This window comes from Agelaius tricolor, unplaced genomic scaffold (assembly GCF_023055355.1).
Source record: "Agelaius tricolor isolate 1412-34295 unplaced genomic scaffold, bAgeTri1.0.p SCAF_3, whole genome shotgun sequence".
NCBI lineage: Eukaryota > Metazoa > Chordata > Aves > Passeriformes > Icteridae > Agelaius > Agelaius tricolor.
In genome coordinates, this window is record NW_027269263.1 from 2264432 (window position 1) to 2285419 (window position 20988).

Sequence of the window (20988 nt, forward strand, 5' to 3'; positions counted from 1 at the left end):
ATTACATATTCAATTTTGGGTTTAATTTATTTAAATTTTCATATTAAACGTTTGTTTTATATTTATTTAATCTACATTTTTCTCATTCAGTGAAGTTGGATGGTAGAGAAATCAGATTTTTCCTGAAAGAATAATAAGCTTACAGAAAACATGACTTTTTGAAGGAAGAGAAGAGAGGGATATAATTGTGGGGTTTTTTTTAGTTCAATTATAGAATATTTTATTTTTAGGACAAAAAATTTAAATCTAGTTTTCTTCCTCGTTTGAAGTAAGGATCCAAATCCTAAAAGCTCCTCCTGCTCAGAAAGTTTATCAATTCTCCTCATCATATAATCAGATTCATGCTGCAACAGGCTGCAGATGGGTGCACTCTTGCAGCCACAAGGAATCTGAGGAAAGCTAGGATGTTCCACACAAAACCACATGAAAATCAGTGATCAATTTGCACTTCTGTTGAAAATACATTTCCAATTTTCCAAATGTTCAAGAGAATGTACCAAGAGCACAGCTTAGTATCTAGCAAATTTTTTAAGCGCACAAATTCTGGGTGAAATCCTCATCCCTTCAATTTGTGGAACTTATATACAAACATAAAATAAAGAAAATAAAGAATTTATGAAGATAAAGTCAGAAAATGGGAAGCGACAGTACTATAACAAACAAAAAACCCCTCAGCCATTAGGTTACTCTGTTTATTAATAAATAAAAATAGAAAATACCATACCTGTAAGTAAGAATAATCTTTAAGCTTTACTATCTGAAGTTGAGAAGTTTTTAAGCTCTTTTTAAATTACATAAATTATCAACACCTTCACTAGATCACTACAGAAATACTTTGTCCACTGGATATTTTGAGAGCTCAAGTCTTTCAAAGTGATCTAACACTGGGAATAACTTTTACTGGCTTCCACCAAACTAGCTGGAACTTAGTAATCAAAGTAACATAACTAAGTTCTATATATACTAAGTCATATCTAACTTAGTAATACAAAGTTATCAGAGTTGTCAAAGTTTTTCTGAGTTACCAACTCAGGAAAACAAACCAATCAAACAAAAGCCCATCCAAAAAAAGAAAAAAAAAAGGAAAAAAAAGAAAAAAAAAAGCCCTCAAAGAAATGAACACCACCCACTTTCCACACTGGTACTTACACTCTTCTTGATTTTTTTCTTTCCTTCTGCAACAACCATCCAGTGCAGCATCCTGGAATGAGAAAGGTCGGGGCCATCTCCTCCATAGGTCCACGTGACATACAGAAGGTGGTTGTAATACTCCACAGAGGTAATTTTGGGTGCCACAGGTGCTGAAGGAAGAAGGCAAGTGTGTTACAGACAGGGTCTAACATGGCTGATTAACAAATCCAGTGATAAACTTGTGCTAAAGGATGCTGTTAGGAGGAGAATATCACAAAGCTGGCAGGAAAGCATCATTAAAACCACTTGGGCACTAGCTGAAATATATGAAAACCATTGTTTAACCTGGGAGATAATCAGAACAAAAATACACTTATTTTTGCAATCTTTCAGTTAAAAAAAAATCACGGCAGATAAAAATAATTTTTTGAGTCACATTTGTAAGTCAAATTCAAGTTAAAAGTCTCAGATGTTGCTTCACTGTGTCACTGAACTGAAAATAAATAATAAATTGTTACATTGATAGGTTTTCCATAGGAAAAAAAAAAATCTTTTCACTGAGCTTGCATCTTTCTAGGAGGAAAAGCTCAAACCCTCCAGATATCCAAAGAACAACTTTTGCATGAGAAGTTATGACCACCCTTGTTCCCTGGGTGGAAGGGAGGAAGAAAGGGCCCCATCACAACCCTGTTAGGAGGGACTTTTTTGTTCTGGAGCTGCCAGGAAATCCTTGTCTCTCTTTGCAGCCCACATAACACGGAGTCACTCCTGCTGGAAAGGATCTTTAACACTGAGACCAATCCTTCAACCAGCACTGCCACATCCACTACCAAACTCGTCCCTCAACTCCACATCCACATGGACTTTTAACATCCCCAGGAACTGGGATTCAGTCACCTTCCCTAGCTGGCTCTTTCACCAGCTGTGACCTGCAGAAAGACAGCAACCTCCAGAATAACCCTAAAACCACAAAAATAACACTAAAATTGGGGTTTCAGATGAGGATTCCCTCTCAGAGGGAGGTGCCTCTCCATTAACTGGAGAGGGTGCACAGCTCACCTTGATTGCCTGATTCAAATGTGCAGGACTCCAGAAAAGATTTAAATTAATGGTGAGTGGAGATCCAAAAGTGAAAATCTCAATGAGTGAAGATCTCAACCCCTTCCCAAGGAGATATGAGTAGGATAATTTGGATACTACAGGGGATTTTTGAGGAGCACAGTGGGGAAAATGGTGTGAACTGCCTGGTCTTCCCCTGGACAAGCCCTGTTGTGTTCAGGTGAGAGGAGCAGAGCCCTTGGTGCCAGGGAATGCAGGATGGCCTCAGAGCTGAGGTCTCTTGGAAAGGGCCACAAGATGTCACTGCTGCTTTCACGAAGGCTCCTTCCACTTTGGCACTGAGAGCAACCACTGAGGCAGGCAGCAAATGCAATGCACAGAAAATTTAGGACCGTTTAGAAATGTTTAGTTAGCCTATTCTCCCGAATTAATCTTGAAAATGTCCTTTTATGCTCTTGAGGAGATTTAGTATAAAATCCTTGAAGCAGTGTTGTTTTAATTTTTAAAGTTCCCAGCCCATCCTTGTGCAAGGATTGTGTACTCCTTGCAGTTTAAGGCCATGAATCTCATACATAAATAATGATTTCCCCCTGCACCTTTTCATTGATGGCATGCTTTCATGACAGGGAATGTCCAGGATATGTCACATGAGACCAAGGGCCAGGGCTGGTGTGACCCAGCACAGGGTTCTGGGGAGCACAAGGAGGCTGTGGGAAGTCACACCCTGATGCTGACCTGGACCAGAATGACATCTGGAAGCACCCATGGGACCAACAGGCAGTCAGCAGCACCCAGAGTCTGTCTTTCTCACTCCTTCTGCTCCTCCAAAGATAAAAGCATCCTCACTGCAAATAGCAAATGCTCGTGGCCCAAAGAGCCTTTGCTCGTGGTTGTTTTAAATCCAGTTGTTTACAGCAGGTGGCATTAAAAACTCATTAGTCACCACAGCAACCCTGGCAGCGCCACCACCCCTGCCTGAGTAAAACAGGAGCTGAGAGGACAAATGCTGCTTCTGAAAAGTCTCTTGGATCCCCCAAATCTCCTCTCTGCAGCTGTGGGAGAGAGTTCCATCTCATCACCCCAAGTTCTGAGGTCTGTACAGCCCCAGGCTCCCCAGGAGCAGTGGGATCCTGCACTAGGGAATGTCTGCTCTGAGCTCCCTGCAAGCTGCATCCTCAAACTCCCAGCTGAGCTTTCTACTCTGTTTTTGGTACTCAAGTTTATGCTCCAGGTGTGGAGCTTGGCTCTCCAGTTATACACAGAAGAGCTGACAGATGGTGCACTGTCAAGCCTACAAAACCTCCACTCCAGTATTTTTAAAATACAGGTTTTTTTGGTGTTTTTGCTTTTCTTCTGTTTGTTTGTTCGTTTTAATTTCTGGCAACCTGTGCAGGGGAGGTGGCATTGTTCAAAATGGTGCAGAAATGGACCAAGTGCTCCATAAAACCATCTGCTCCCTCTCTGGGAGGAAAGAGGCTGGGAAAGAACTCTCAGTCTCCTGGTAGATTAAAGCTGTGAAAAGGCAGCACCTACTGGGGACAAACTTTTCAAACCTGCAGATATGACAAACTGGCAAGCCTCACAAGCCAGCCTGGCTGCAGTTCCTGGGCAAAGCTGAAGAGATTGCAAGTAATAAGGCAATCAGAAGACAGGAGTGCATTCAATGCTCACATTCAGTGCTGACCATGTATTGGTAAGTGCTTGCAATTTGACCAAATCAGCTTGCTTTGTTAGGGCTCTCACAGTGTGATTTTAATACCTCATTGCTATTCAACATTTTCATCAATACCCTGAAAGGAAAAGCAGGGCTGATGAACCATGCAAGGAGCATGGAACTGGCAGAGGAGGGCAGGATTTGGACAGGGCTGAGCTTTGAAATATTGCCCCCTGTGCTGGGCCTGCTCAAACAAAGGGAATTTCGAAGTGCCAGGTCTGTTGGAAAAACAGCATGTAGACAACAAATGATCAATTCTGTTAGGAGCCATAAAATAGAAGTAAATCAACACAGACCTCCAGTGTGATGATGCAGGAAATGCAATCATTTAGATGCACACATAAGAGAGTTTTGAACAGGGAGATGATTGTGCCTCTAGAGGAGTATTCAGCAGGTTGATATTACACTTTCAGCTTTTATCTACTTTAGTAAAGACAGTAAAAATTAGAGAGGCAGAGTGGGGGAAAAAACTAACATGGGAAAACACCTAAAAGTGAGAGAACCTGCAGAGTTCAACAGAAACAATTTATTAACAGAAAAAACAATCTAAATTCTGTATATAGAGACCAAAAAATAAAAAAAGGCTTTGTGCCTCTTCAGTCAGTAAGATAAAAGTGCAATAATTATCTTGGACCGGATATTAAAACCAGAAAAATTCAGAAACACAGGGTATAAACCCTTGATAATAAGAGAAATTAACCATTGATACAACATTCCAGCTGGATATTTTCATTGAAGACGAGATGACCTTCTCTAAGAGAGATTTTGCCAATCACAAAGGGATGATATTTAGAGGTTCATCCATTTCTGATTTTGTCTGCATCTGCTGGTTAAGAAGCTGATAAATTTTTCATTTAGCAGCAGTAGCAGTCTTTCCTGTCATCACACAGAGATCCAGATTGGTACTAGTGACAGATTACCTTTTAGAAGGCCCTTGATCTCCCTCATTTCTGCTGCAGGTTTCTGGAGATGCAATACTGAAGTGAGTGTCCCACTGGAACACTTCCACTCTAAAACGCTGAACCTGGTACCCAAATCAGTTGGAAAAGACATTTTTTTCCCTCATACAGCAACCAACCAGCTGGAAAATTGCTTCCTTACAGTGCTGCAGAAAAGCTGATTGATGCCAAAGGACAAGGAATGTCCCTGGAGACCCTTCAGGAGGCTCCAGCTCTGATACACTGGAGAAGTGCCAGAATTTGTCAGCAGAGTAACCTGGGATCAGGTATCTCAGCATGGGAGGGTTTCTGTTGACTTCAGTGGAGCCACAGCTTTAATGCTGCTGGCTTTTCTCTCGTGGCTCTCTGGGGCACAGGCTCTGTGTAAATCATCATTACAAACTGGTCTTATTCAGTAACTCTTCCAGGTACATTCTCTGACTCTCACCAAAAAGAAAATCTGGGACTAGGCTAATGTCTGCTTTGGGTTGAGTGGCTGGGACATTATACCCTGATTTTCCTTCTCATTGGATTCCTACAGATGGAAAAGAACAAGTGTACTTCATTGCAACTCACAGTAAAACTGAATTATTTACTGCTTCCAGTCACCTCAACTTCAGCAATGTGAACTAAACAGTGACACTTAAAAGCAAAATGATTCAATGGAGAATTCTGATTTTGGCCTAATCATCCTGCGTGCATGGCAAGGTGCTAACAGGGCCTTTCTCATGCTGCTCCCTCTGAGTGGCTGATCTGTTGGGCATATTGAAAATCCAAATCCAAAGAATCTGCCAAGAGATGCCAGAGTGTGTTAAATCCAGGGCTGGTCCCAAGTGGAAAAGGGAAATCCCTGTGGTTGTATCAGCTCATTCATCTCAGTGCTGCACAAGTCATGCTCTGACCTGGGGATTACTGGGAGGGTGATAAAGAAGGAAAAAACACTTGGAAATATTGCAGATAAATGAAAAAGTGTTTGATAATATCAAGAAACATATGAATTCAGGTTTAACTAATTTACCTATTAACTTCTCCATGTGTCAAATGTATGGTGTGGCAAAAGTGGAGCAGGACCATTGGCTATCAATGGAGCCATGCACTCAGCTGATGGAGGACTGCAAGACAGCAATCAAGCACCGTGCTTGGCATAGGAAAAAATCATTTACATGTTCATTTCAAGCAGTCCTCAGAGACTTAAAAAGAAAAAAATAGAAAACCAAACACCAAAACCAACCAAAAAAAAACCCCCAAAAAACGCAAAATAAAAAACCAAAACAAACAAAACACAAAATCATAAAAAAACAAAACCCCAAACAAACAAAAAATCAAAAAATACTTAAACGAGAAATATCCTAACTTGCAACTATCTGTAGGTGAAACACAGCACCCAGGTCAGACTTCCTCAGTGCCTCTGCCCCCAGGAGCACTCCCACAGGGTTTTCAGCTGGCTGGTTACCTGTTATGAAGCTGATGGTGGAGCTGTCACAGCAGCTCAGCTCTGGGTCCCCCCAGGTGACCATGGTGACACGGAAATTGTAGTACCAAGCTGGCAGCAGGTTGGCTATTCTCTGTAAAGGGACAAAAAACAAACAGCAGCTCAGGAGAGAACTGACCAGCATGAGGACTTCTGAAACACGACAGTATTTATAAACCTAGTGCCCACACTCATTTTTCTGAGCTCCCATTCCTTCCTTCAGTGGAAATTGTCACTATCATATTTTCTGAAAAATCCCTTTGCCAGGATTTCTTCTCCTGGGAAGCTGAGAAGCCTCAGAGAGAAATGAAAACAATAATTATCTGATTTGCTTCTCCTTGGTTTTGCTGCTTTGGAATGTGGTTTGGACATTGTTTATCCAACATGTGAATTGTTTTGACTTAATGACCAATCACACCCAAGCTGTGTCGAGGCTCTGGAGAGAGTCACAAGTTTTCCATTAGTATCTTGTTAAGCCTTCTGTAAGTATCCTTTCTCTATTCTTTAGTATAGTTTAGTATAGCATTCTTTAATATAATATCATAAAATAATAAATTAGCCTTCTAAGAACATGGAGTAAGATTCATCTTTCCTCCGCACGATGGGGGACCCTGAAAATACCACAGGAAATCTCTGAAATTTGGCCTTTCAATTTCCTAAAAACCCTGTGCAGAGGGAGCAAACACAACTGTGATGGCTCTGCTGCTCATCCACATCCACCTGGTCACAGGTTCTGTCCACCACGGGAAGCTCAAAGGATTTCCAGGGTGGTCAGAACCATTCACACAGAGCAATCTTCCATCACAATTTCAGTTTGATGAAGGCAAAATATTTAACTGGAAAATGTAGGTGTTTCTAGTTTGATTAAATGGGGTTTGAGGATAAATTAGAACGGATGTTTTTGTCTCAGATATTGTCACTTTAAGAGACGTATTTTTTTCCAATTTTCCATGTGTATTTCACTTTCTATTATCATTTATTATAAATGGAATAGGAATGAAACATAAATGACTTATGAGACATAAATTATATATGTAAATATAAATGAGATATAAATGAAGTATAAAAAGCAATATGTTTTATATTATATCATTGCATGTAATATTTAAGTTAAAATTCTAATTCTTCCACTGACAGCACAGGACATTTAAGATATTGATGTTTAGGTGAAAAGCCTCTTGATATTTTTAAAATTCAAAATAAAAGCAAATTGAAAAAAAAATGAACAACTTCAACAATGTAGAAATTGCTATTTTTACAGATCTCTGTTGTTTGCAGTGGCCTTTTTTTCTCCAGATACTACAAGACAGTGCAAACATAGCTGGTGTGATCTTTTCTTTTCATTATTATTGGAAAAAGTTATATCCACATTGACACCAAATCCTTGAATATGATTGGACTTCTTCTGACATGCCCCCGGTGTCGTATTGGAAATACCAACATCACTTCGACAATTTTCAAATTGCAGAGCACAAAATGAATGAAGCAGCTAAAGAAAGTGAAAAGACAAATCCAGTTCCAAAGGTTCTTATCAAATGTTAGCCCTCCAGGAAATAAGGCTTGATTATTTCATGCTGTTGGAGACATTGATTTTTGATTCTTCTCATTGTTGCTTCAGAATACACCACTCAGAGGTGTCAGCAGGGATCAGTGGGATTCTGAAGCACCAGTGGAGAACCCAAACAAAAGTTCACCAGTCCCTACCTGTACATTAAATGCCACAACAGAATAACAGGGAAACATTCTTTTCCTAATTCAGGATTAGTCTTTAAAATTATCCTTGAAGAAATGCTCACTTTAGCTGCCATGCAGCACTGTTGCATTTCAGATTGAAATCCAGACAAAGCAATTCCAACTTGGCTTCCATGAGCAGGATTTGCAACAGTAAGGGACAATATGATGTCCTTTCCTAATGAACCACATTAACTCTGCATGATAGCTTTATTTCTTCGATCACTTAGATCACTCAGCTATTCATCTATTTGTGCTGAGTCACGATTACAAGATATTAATTACCAGTTTGGTAAGTTATTTTTGTTTTTAATTTCCCTGGAGACTTACGTGTTAGATTTATAGTCACATACCCAATTACAGTAAAGCTGCTGGAGCCAAAATGACTCCACAAATGGTATTATGCAAATCAATTACAGTAAATCACAATGGCTCTCACCAGCAGCAGAAGTTATTGCTATCTTTTTTGCATACTCATAACTTTCTTGAACAACTAATTTCAGCTGGAATTGCTTTCTGTCTCGCATTACAGCAAAGCTGGAGTAAAATCTTTTCCCTTTCTCCAGGAAATAATGGAAAAGAGGAGGAAAATTTCACTTTATATCTGCAAGGGCACCTGTGAATCTATGTGTGAGTGTGTTCTTACAGAGATCAGCATTCACCTAGTAAAAACCCTGGCCAAAGATTTGACAGCTTCAGAAACATGAAGGCATTTTTTCACAAAAGCCATAGCTAAGCCTTCCACATGGCACACTGAGAGACCAGCCTGCAAGCCCCAAATCCATACCATCAATATTAATTATGTAGATAAGCCCTTGCACTGCACCCCCCGAGGAGATGATGGAACTTTTAAAGCCTTGACTGACAAACTGACCCACAAACTGAAGCTGCCTCTGGGCTTGCTAAACAACAGCAACAGCAAAAAAAAAAGAGGCTAAACTCCTGTCTCATTGCTCTGCTTGAAATTTAGCATGGTTCAGCTGGCAGTGCCTTACTTTAGAACAGAAAATGCCTCCAGCACCCTTGGTCATTTTCTCTGCTTTGCTGGGGAAAAAATGCGCCAGGCTTAAAGGCATATATATCTACATATACATATCTACATATTCATGGGGAAAAGGCTGGGAAAAAAAAAGTGTCACAAGGTGCCAGGGCCACACAGGCATGGGAAAGCAAGGCAGGAATGGTCACTGTACCACTGAGGCAGTCAAGGAGACAGTGGCAGCTATTTCATAGTAGGTTGTCCACTCCGAGGTCATGGTCGATGGGTTGAAGTAAAACATTTCTACCACGTATTTCCTGAACACCCCCAGGAAAGGTCTGTTCCAGCTCAGAACCACAGCAGTAGGTCCCAAAGGGTAAAGAGTCAGATCCTTTATTCCAGTGGGCACTGTAAAGCAGAAATTATGGTTAGTAACATGCATGTGTTATCAGTTCCACTTTATTTTAAAATAATAATACCTTTCCTTAATCATGTTCTACCTATTTCTGGTTTTCTCATGACTTTAATCCCCAAGAACTTCCTGGTCACAAGCAGCTGAATACCATTTTTTAAGCATTTGTCCTCGAGTTTAAAACTACTTTTTCAGAAGTGGCTACAGACCACTTTGTGTTGGCTGCTTAGCTTGAGATCAAGTACACATCTCACTTTCTCAAAAAGGGAGGGTTCTATTCTACTTTGAAAATCAGGATGCTCAGGAGATATTTCAAGATGCTCAAAACCAAAAGCATCAAAAGCCAGAGCACTGTAAGAAAGGAAAGTTTTCATCTCCCGCCTTCCTTCCCTGGGGAACCCAAAGGTTCTGTCATGTACTGCTATTCTTGCCTCACAGACAGCGACACTGAGAAAGAGTCAAGTGTTTTGAAGAATGTCACGTTAAGGGTCAACTTCTGCAGCCTGGATGGTCTGGAAAACAATTATTCTCCATGATTTCACTGAGGCTATTTAAATAAGGACGTAGAGATACCATTTGCCAGGGCTGCAGAGCCCCAGCTATAGCACACCGGGTCAGAACCCAGATCAGCACCCCGGCTACTTCAGCCCATGTTGGCACAGGGCTGCCTTTTACCTTTATAAACCATTTACCACATCTTTGCTTTGCTTTCTCTGAACTGCTGATACTCACCCTGTGAAAATGAGCCTTAGGATAAATGTGGGGAGAATGGAATACTTTTTAAAGTGCATTTTATTTTATTTGAGTTTCATTCGTCGTTAGCCACCACTGGTAAGTTCACAGGACAATTTGTTTTTCAGTTCTTTCATTTTAGTATCATATTCAATAAACTGTTGTGAAATGAAAACTCATACAGATGTTGTTTTACTGCATAAAAACAGCCCCTTTGTAATATGAAAGTTATGAAATGTTCTATTTAGAAACTGATTGCCATTTTCAGTTTTGTAGAAACTTTCATGTAAGGCCATAAAAAAGTGGAGAAAAGGAAGTAACTTATTTACTTTGGGTATACATGATTTTACTTTTGCAAATTTGCAGATTTTTGAATTACAGTGAGAAAGAAAATCAAAAGTGTTTGTGAAAACTGTCTAATGATAGAAACATTAAAGTATATATAAATATTTACATAGTAATTTTTCCTTTTCTGAAATATAGCATACTTTACAAATTTTTATTCAGACCAAATTTATGAAAATATATAAGAAGATTGACTAGAATGAAAAGGCTCTCACCATAATCACTAAGCCACATGTTGGCTTTTATTTAAGGATTAAATTCTTAACAGGATAACATTTTTTTCTGTTTCACTTTCTTCCCTACATCACAGAGAAGAAGCAGCATTAAAAATACCAAAGATCTCTAAGTTTCACCCACTTGCTGTCCCAGTGAGCAGACATTTTGTCAAAAGGAGAAGCTGGGTGAGACAGGTTGAATATTTCTCTGCAAATGTAACTCTGTACACTGAATCTCTTTCTCTTTTCCCTCTCTCTACGTAATACATTTTAAGTGGTAATCTTAACAAAATAAATTACACTGAAACTAAAAGTTAGTGAATTCTTTCTTAAATGATCTTTTCTAGGAGCCTGGTGAAATCCTGAATTACAGGTATGGGGGCAGGAGCTCTGCCTGTTGGACATAAAACATTCTTGAAAATGTCAGTGTCAGTCTCAGAGGGCTCTTCTCATTTTCAAATCCCAAAGCAGAGAAGATTGAGATTCACTCTTAAACTTGAGATAATCAAGACGTGGTCTACAGGACTTAATGAACATACTATATATATTTGAAAAGAAAAAAAAAAAAAAAAGAAAAAAAAAACCCTAAAAAGAAATAAAGAAATAAAAGTATTTCAATCAATAGGTTCAGGGGTTACCAATGGAAAATGTGACAGGATCAGAGGGAGGTCCAACCAAAGGTCCTTTCCGTAGGTAAACTACAACTTGGTACTGGGCACCAGGAACAAGATTCTCAATGAGGCTGCTGCTTGAATTCACCTAGGAGGAGAGGAACTCATCAGATATGAAGCATTTACTTGATTAATAAAAGAGTATTGAGACTGTACTTGAATGCTCCATTACAAAAGGCATGAATCCAAACACATTGGCAGCAAGAACTTCATTCATTAAGCCCCACGTGGCAAAACTGGCAGTGGTCAGGACTGGCCTCACAAATGATCTGAGTCAGAGAATTGCACTTGCCTGGCTGCATAAGGTCAGCTACCTCACTGCAGACCCACTCTCTCCTACTGTCAAAGTCTATTACAATATTCAGGCTACATTATTCATTTTCAGGTGGTGTTATTCAGGCTGGAGTATTTAGACCACATGTTTTCAATTAGAGCCTGAGGTTTTCCATCAGTCATTGATGCAGCTTTGTGAGCTGAAGGCAGCAGCATTTTGGGGAATCTGTCCTCTGACTGCAGCTACTGAGTGACTCCACAGTGAAATCAGAGAGGAAATATTCTCTGTCACCTCCCCTCTACAGCACCACAAACTGTAACTAAAGGGCATTGTGATTTTTCTTTTCAGCTTGAAAACATCACCGTTAAAATTCCTGCTGTGCCACACCAGGTTTCAGTCAGAGCTGGAGGCAGAATTCCTGACCAAGTGATTCCTGGTTTGATACAGCAGGAAAAGGTTCATCTCCTGAAGACTCCACCAACAGCAAATGTACAGAGCAGCTTTGATGAAAAGCCTTCACACATCCTTTCTAGAGCTGCAGGCTGGTATTTCCTACTAATATTTTCTTCACAACCTTCCCAAAGTCTGTATCACAGCCACCCCTGCACTGGTGGCTTTTTGCAATGCACATGAGTGTATCACTGCCAAGCACAGATTTAGTGAGGAACAGAAATTGTCTCTACCAGCTGCTCTGGAAAGCTAAATCAATTTTATCGTGCACCATGTTAGAAATGGATAGAACTCTGCACTGAATTGCTCTTTCAGGTCATTATGGAGAAGTCAAACCAACAACTATTAACAATTCCAGGTATATAGTAGGTTGTTAAAATTTGATACATATATATATAATGACAGAAAGAAACAAATAACTGCATTTAGACTTTTCGACCTACTTGCAGTAAATACACATTTACTTTTACAGATATCTTGTTTATTCACAGATTAACTATAGATACTTGTTTTTGAGTTTGCAGATGAATCCTGCAGTATTTGTGGAAATTATAAAAGCAAATGTTTGGGATCTGTGTTTATAATCACCTACTGGACTTTGTTTCCCATTTAAATGACTGCACTTCTAAGAAATACAAATAACAATAAAATAACAAGTTGATTCTGAAAAACAATTCTCAAATTGTCACAACAAGACGCTTCCAAACATTTAAGTTCAAAGCCATTGTTGAACTGAAACTCAAAACTTCTTCAGGGATTAATTTTAAGAGGTGTTTTAAGGGTTGCAAATTATTATTAATTCACTGGCAAGGCTGATCATGAAGTTGAAGGAGGTGATTTACAAGGATGCCAGTAGTCCCCTCCATTCCCATGGGTGGGCTGAGGGTGCAGCAGGGCAGCTCTGCAGTGCTTTGCAGCCTCCTCCATCACACACATTTCAGGGAGCCAGACAGAAGCCATGGCCCTGCTCAGAAAAAGGCTGTATCAGCATCCTGGTGAGGTCACTGAGATGTGGGCTAGAATCTTTCTAGCTGAAGCCACTGACCTACCACAGGCACAGAGTCTGCACTCACTAAGGGTTGCAAGCAGCAGAAAACTGTCAGGTTTTGGGGTTCAGGACTCTTGATGGTTATAAACACATCCCATTAAGGACTTGTCCAAACACATCCCATAAAGGATTTGTCCATACAAATCACTGGTGGTCTGAATTGCTGTTTGCTTCCCAGTGCTGACACCTTTTCCTATGGATGAAAAGACAAGCTGGCTTCTGATCATCTCCAAACCTCCAGAAGATTTACAGTCGGGCTCTGTACTCAAATGTGGGACAGCTAAGAAATATTTTATGCTGCTTTGATGATAACCATGCATGTGAGCACTTTGCTTTTTACAGATGCACTGCAGCACATGCCTGAGTGAAGCCACAGCAAGTCCAGCAGAAGCAGCACTTTAACAAGCCTGTGGTGAACTGCACATTCTCACTCCTGGCTCCTGGGCCCTCCCCTCCGCTCAGCATCAGCCACATCCCTCCCTCTGGACTGCAGGAGGGAGCAGCTGCCACTGTCCCCTGCAGCCTGACAGAGCCCTGGGGCACAGGGATTCTAAACAGCAGAGTGATTATTTTTACTAGATTGGAAAATGCTCCAGCTTCTGCTCCTTACCTCGGTGCAGTAGTGTTTTTCCAGCCTTTGGCTTTCCTTTTGCTTCTGGCAGGTGAGGGAGAGCACAGACACGATGGTGCTGTTGCCACTGCTCTCGTGTGATGCTGTCCAGGAGGTCAGGGCAGTCGTGGAGCTCAGCACTGTCACTGTCACATGCTGGGGCTTCTCAGTGAGCTCCTCTATCCACTCACCTGTGGGGCCTGGGACATGGCCCAAAAGCACAGGTGAGCAAGCCACTCCATCCATTTGAGGCACACAGGTTAAAACACCCTTCTTTCAGGGAATTATTTATTCGCTTTAATAATTATTTATTCCCTTTATTCCCTCTATAATTATTTAATTATTATTTATTATTAATAACATATAATATATTAAATAATAATAATAAAAAATATTATTTATTATTTATTCCCTTTCAGGTGAGGGAGGCTAGAATGGCAGATGTCCATCCCCACAGCCCCCAGCTAGCAGAGGTGGCAGCCCCTGGGATAACCTGCAGCAGAGCCCATGACAAGAGGAACGTGCCTGTCTGGAAATTCAGAGGGCAGTATTCTCTGCTGCTTACCAGAAACCACCCAGCAGGATCAGATTTGCTCCAAGGGAATGCCTAAAAGCACTGGCAGCCAATAATGTACAGATCATTGACCAATATTAAAGGATAAGCACACAGATTTTTTCACCTCTCCACACACTAACACACCCTCCAAGCACACCATAGCCTCAAAGCATAAAATCAAGTTCACAGAGGTCACCATAGTGAAGAATCTCATTCTTTTTGGAGCACTTGGTTGAGAACACAGCTTTAAATATAGATAAAAGAACAGTTTGGAAAATAACTTCAGCTAGACTTGGTCAAAATTTTGTATTTAATGAAAATAGCCCATTTTTCTTGTCACTTTTAAGCAATACTTGTGACCTCTGTCTCCTTGACATTCCTGCTCCATGCAACTCTAATGGTAATTTACATTTATTGATAAAATAAAACAAATGCCAGAGCAAGAATGTGGTTTAAGATCAGGCTATCAGATTTGACTGCTATCTGGAAGTAACAAAAATATGTAACCTAAAGCCAGTAATTTGACAGGATGATTCATGAACCAAGCATTACAAGGAAAATAGGACTGATACTGTGGGCAAAATTTATTCACAGCAGCAGACCCACACCCACACAGGTAAAAAAGAGGAATTTGATCACTAGATTATTCTCTGGAGACAGAGGATGTACATGTAGGTCTCAATATTCAGAAACTGTTTCAGCACTGGCATTAAGGCAGCAGAGATGCCTTGTGTCATAACCCAGAGTTGTAGTCCCCACACAAAAAGCCTTCTTGATCAGACTCAGAAAGAGGAATGGAAAAGCAATTTCAACCTAAGAGCATTTGTTCATATCTCCAGTTTGGCATTCTACCAGAAATACATATAAAACCTATCTAAAATATTAAGGACCTTGCATTTGACAGAATAACTAAAATGACTGCCAAGAACCCTCAATTTTGTAGTAAAAGCCTGCAAAACTAACTGACAAAACCCAAAGTTTCTTATGTGTTACGTGTAAAATTAAAATGCCATTGCCTTCCTCTAACACCTTAATACTTTATCCAAAATAAGGTTCATCCTTAATCTGGCCATCCACACCCCTTTACTTTGGGTTAACCTGTTCTCATTTCTCTCAGGTCCACAGTTAGCATGGTGGACACTTTAAGTATTAAATACTGCTCAATGAAAATAAAATATGTCACACCTTGCAAAGTGGAACAACATTTGGTACTAATAGCAATGCTACATATTTCTTTATCTACTTTAATGCTTTTCATATAATAAAGCTGTCCAACTATTCCTAAAGAAAAACAGAAGACAGTGACATGACAACAGCAGAGACCTTCTCTCTCATGTGCTGTTTTCTGGATGTTTTCCAATTATTGTTTCTTTCCAGTATAAAGTTGTTAAAAATGGAGCAATAGTGGATTTGCTACATGCAGTCTAGCATTATGATGAATTAAAGTTTAAATACCTAGTACTTGTAAAAGTTATGAGCTACTAAAGGCACAATTTCTATTCATTATATACTGAAGTGCTTGACTACATTTCCTTTTAATAGGATTTTTTCTGCCAGCTTTGGCTACTGTGTCTTGTTGCAGCATTCATGGTTTGGGAAGGCATTATCTTTTCAGATGCAAAATTGTGCAGTGCTGCAAGTATTCCATGGGTATTCTGTAGGGTATATCTATTTCCTTTTGCAGAAAAAGGTACAAAGGTGACCACAGCCATTAGAAGGATAATGATCTGAATTCACCAACACCTGTCTCACTTGCTGATCCAATTGTCAGTCATGGTATTAGTTTACACAGTAGTGTATTATTATTTTGTCTTTTACTAAATCTCCAGTTAAGAAAGTCTGGGATTCTACAGGGAAATAATAAATTACTTTTTCTCCTTTGAATTTAGCAGGCTGAACCACTTCATCTGCTGCAATTTGCTCTGTGTTCTCTCAGAGACCATTCAATTTCAGAGTTCAGTGTTTAATTGTGCAATTCCCATACTCTCAGCCTGGGCTGCCCTTCATCCCTAACACAGTACATACTCCAGGAGTAGGAAAGTTAAATATTTCCACAGCTCTCTACAACCAGTAAATTAATTCTTGGAATTAAATCCTCACTGTGAGAAAAGGGAAACTCAATTCACTTCTGAGCACTGACTCCATCACATCACTTGCTTTCCCAAAACTGCCAAGATGGTACAACCAAGGCTGATCCAGGCAGGTTGCAATACATTAACATATTTGCACTGCATTTCCTTCTCTGGCACAGGGAATTCCAAAAGACCAGACCCCAGTGATCCATCAGCAGGTGCCAGAAATACCCCAGTGGTCAAACTCTGTATATTACAGCTGTGTTGCTCAGGGAGAAAAAGCTGAGTTTGATGAGATACTTACTGATATAAAAGCTGAGTGTTTTTGCTGATTGACTTCCCCGAACTTCACAAGAGCCAGAGGAGCTGAATGTTGTTACAGACAACTTGTATTTTCCTGGTTCTTTCAGTTCAGCAACAAATTTGTGAGTGTCCTCACTCACTGTCAAAAACTCTGTGGAATTCTCTAAATCAGGAGGGAAAAAAAAGTGTGGATTAATTGAAATTTGAAAGGTTCCAGCCACCAAGAGAATTATTTATATCAGAAATGCTAATCCTGTTTCAGCTGTGGGATTAAAAGGTATCCAAAAGGATTTATTCAAACAGTGTGGCAATATGTACAACAGTAAAAATCCTGTTTAACAAAAGAGAACTGAAAAGTGTGGTTTACACCTGCCCAGCCAGAAGTAGATGCTGCTCAATGCAAAACTCCTCAAGAAATACATGGGATCTAACAAAGCCCTCTGTGTGGGAACTTATAAAATCAGAGGGTTTTGGGAAAGCTGCAAAAGGCAGGCTTTTAAGGACAGCAGAACTGTGATTAGAGCTAAGCAATAGTCACGAGATAGGTCAGTAGAAAAAAGATGTAAAAAGTAGAAAAGTAAGGATAATAGCTGCAGAAAAGTATATCTAGTGAGATATTAGGAAGTTTTAAGCTTAATAATGGAGCTCTGTGCATTGTGTTTTAAGGCTTACAAGCAGGTATTGTATTTGAAATAAGCAACAATTGTTTTAACCAAAGGTGCATGTGCTTATAGTGGTTGGATGGAACTACTGTCAATGTGCTCTTGCTTTGTGTGATTAGTCAAAAAACTTATAAAGTAAGCTGTAACATTAAGTTCTTGGTCTGCTGCCTGGGATGTGGGCTGATGGCATCTTCCCATTGTCATAACCATGTAATGAGACTGATGCTGGAAAATAAAACAGCTCAAAACACGTTCCTAGCTGTTTTTGATTTGTACATAGAGCCCAGCCAGCAATACTCTGAAGCACAGTACCAGATAATTAATAATTCATGGAGGAGACAATCATCAATGGAATTACAGAAAAGGAGGACGAGAAGGGCACAAGGCTCTGGTTTACCTTCCCTTTCAATATTGATGTGGAAACCATCAAAGGCAGTAGGGGGCTTTGGGGGCAACCAGGTCAGCACCATCTGCACAGGAAGGAAGGGAGGGGGTTCTGCTGTGGGTCTGCCAGACCCCGTGTTGGCATCAGTGGCTTCATAATCCCTGGAACCTGCACGGACAAACTCCTCCTCCCCCTCGGAGGACTCAGCCTCACTGGACCACCAGGAGGGCTGCGAGCTGGCTCCATCCTCGGTGCTGTTGGAGTGCTCATCCAGCCAGGCTGCAGAGGAGTTTGCTGCTGGGGTTTCAGTGGGGCTCTCTGAAGGATGGCTGGATTTCTCTTTCCTCATGATTTCCTGCGGTCCGATGAAGGATTCTTCCGCGAAATTCCCGCTGTGCTCCTCCCAGTTGTTCCTGTTGATTGGTACGATCTGGACAGAAATGTTTCGGGGTGGGTAAGGAACTAGAAGAGAAGCAAGGGATAGGCTTTTAATGGGTATGTTCTGTGCACCTTTAAATGTATTAATTCCCCAGACAAATACCATTCTTCTAGGGATTGCTTGCACCTTTAAATGTATTAATTCCCCAAACAAATTGCATTCTCCTAGGGATTGCTTGAAATAACTTCTTCTCACAAAGATCCTCCCTTCTCTTGCTTATTCTCATACATACAGCAGAAGTGACTGTAGAGGGATCAAGATGAGTAAATTCACAGATAAATTCACAGCATAATCACAATAAAGAATGCCAGGAAAATTTCAGTGCTATTGTAACAGCAAGGCTACTCCAGTGTGAATTTTTAACAGTGAATCTTTATTGTGTCTTCCAGGAAGTTCTTGATTGTGGAAAAAAAGCCCACCTCTGTAGAAATTAATTGAAACATATGCAAAATGAATACATGGCATAGCTCATATTTAAAAAAATAACCTTGCTGTAGGGCTTTTCATATGCTTTTAGCAGCCACCTTTTCACAAGCATTAAACATCAGTTTAAAATTTAATATTTGTGAAAGCTTGATCTTAAGATTTGGGTCTCCACAAGACAAGAGTCTGGCACGCAAAGAAGTTACTTCAGCTGATGCCAGGAGGTGAACACACAGCATTTTGTCTGTCTCACTGTAATGGCTTGTCTGCCTCTCCTGACACACTCTAAGTGTGAGTATCCTCTGCAAATAAGTTTGCCTGGCACCTTTTAAGCTGGCACTTTACAGCACACTAATTTGTTCAACTCCCATCCCAGTCACAGCCACTAATAGAAAACCTCATTCTCATTGCAGTTCATGTGAAAAATGAGGCATGGGAGGGCAGCAGCAAAAAAAAAAAAAAAAAAAAAAAGGGATCCTGTTGGTTCAATATCTCAACAACTATATTTAGGATCTTCAGGACAGAACTCAGCTGGCATCAGTTGGCTTAGTTCTGTCCAAGGCAATGGACCAGCACCAGTGTATTCATCTGAAGATTTGGCCTTTTGATTTTATTGCTGGTACATTTCACTTTGGACCCTGATAAATGTCTGCGGTCCAAGAGATTAACAAAAAAGGTTTGGGCACCATCTCAGGACCAAATTAAATTAGTTCTGGACCCTGAACAAATGCAATTTTCAGTCTTTGCAACATTGCTGTCTTGGAAATTAAAAGTTCATGCTTCAGGGCACAGAGTGGCCGCCAAGTCAGGGAGCTATGACATTCTTCTCCGTGATGGAAAAGTGCACAGTGAGGAAGGTCTTCTCGAGCAGTTCAGCTGTGACTCACTGCACAAGGAGACAGAGCAACAGAGACAGATCAATAGTCTGCTCAGTGCAGCTATTCCTGTGGCATAAAAATTCATTCCTCGCATGTGGAGGTGTTTGAGGGCCCCCCAGGACGAGGGAAGAGATGAGAATCTTGATTCCATGTTTCAGAAGGCTGATTTCTTATTTTATGATATTTATATTATATTAAAAGAAAATGATATATTAAAACTATACTAAAGAAAGGGAAAGGAGGGAGACATCAGAAAGCTAGAAAAGAATGAATAATAAAGTCTTGTGACTGACCAGAGTCCTGACACAGCTGGACTGTGATTGGTCATCAAGTAAAAAAATCCACATGGAAGCCATCAAAGATGCACCTGTTGGTAAGCAACCTCCAAACCACACTCCAAGCAATCAGATAATTACTGCTTACTTTTATTTTCTGAGGCTTCTCAGGAGAAAAATCCTGGCAAAAGGGTTTTTCAGCAAATGGGTCTGTGATACTCGCACAAGGCCTAGGATACCTCATGTGAAGGAGAAGTTATTTTTTAAGAAGCAAGCTGTATAACAGAAACACTCAAATTTCCCTCTGCACTGTTTGCATCACAAGCCTATGGAAGAGCCACAACATCCTCCCTCCCCTCCTGTGCTCCCAGGGGTGCTCCCACACAGACCCTGCTCTCTGTGGGATCAGCCCCCTCCCCACAGCAGCAAGAAAAGCAGCAATACAGACTTGGAAGAAATGGTGTGTAGGAATTTTCATCACCTGTTCTGTGCTGCTTGGGCTCGTGCTGGACCCCACTGTATTCCACCAGCGTGCTCTTGTTGAAGGTTGCTTCTGATACCAACTGAAAGGTGATGTTACTGTAGCATATACCTGGCAGCCAGTGATTGAAAACTGTTTTACCTTTGAAGAAATCTGCAGAAGGTTTAAGGAGAAAAGAAGGAAGGAAAAAAAAAAGTGGATAATGTATCAAATGTTCACTTTCTGATAATGTGACTGCACATGGTAAATGGGCAATGCTTTAGATGTTTAAACATTTTTTCAGCCTGCTCTGAGACATGAAATTGTAATAATTCAGTTTGCCAACACTTTTCCTGGCTGTCAAAGCCACTTTGCTACCAGAAAAAGAAAGACCAAAAAAAAAAAACCAACAGCAACAAAAAAGAAAAAGCCCAGCACAAGAAACACGAGCTGCTTTTCACTGGCAAGGGAAGTGAATCTGGCAAGCTGCTCCATGTGACAGGGAATGTCTCAAAGAGCATCTGACAGTTCCTGCAGACCTTTAACTGCTGCACGCAAAACCTCTTTGGTGTTTTGCTGACTGAGGCCCAGAGTTTGTGGGAGATGTTCAAAGGAACAATTGAGTGGTGCTGAGGGCTCAGCTCACATCCACCACACATGAGGGCTGAGGAGAACTTGCTCAGGGCTATCTGGCTGTGTGCAAGCTGATTAGTGAATCTCCTAATTTAGGCTGACTCTTTTATTTATCAGCAGTT

General features: G+C 40.5%; 1 protein-coding gene across 2 annotated transcripts in view; it reads right to left on the minus strand.

Annotated features, from left to right (window-relative positions):
- PTPRO (protein tyrosine phosphatase receptor type O) overlaps positions 1–20988 on the minus strand; it is a 147943-nt gene that overhangs the window by 34560 nt on the left and 92395 nt on the right. For both annotated transcript variants that reach the window (XM_071422115.1, XM_071422114.1), the window contains exons 4-11: positions 20255–20407; positions 17771–18220; positions 16713–16874; positions 13781–13980; positions 11366–11486; positions 9238–9431; positions 6296–6407; positions 1150–1301 (exon numbers count right to left, since the gene is read on the minus strand). In XM_071422115.1, the coding sequence (XP_071278216.1) occupies positions 1150–1301; positions 6296–6407; positions 9238–9431; positions 11366–11486; positions 13781–13980; positions 16713–16874; positions 17771–18220; positions 20255–20407 (1544 nt within the window). The remainder of the gene's footprint in view (positions 1–1149; positions 1302–6295; positions 6408–9237; positions 9432–11365; positions 11487–13780; positions 13981–16712; positions 16875–17770; positions 18221–20254; positions 20408–20988) is intronic.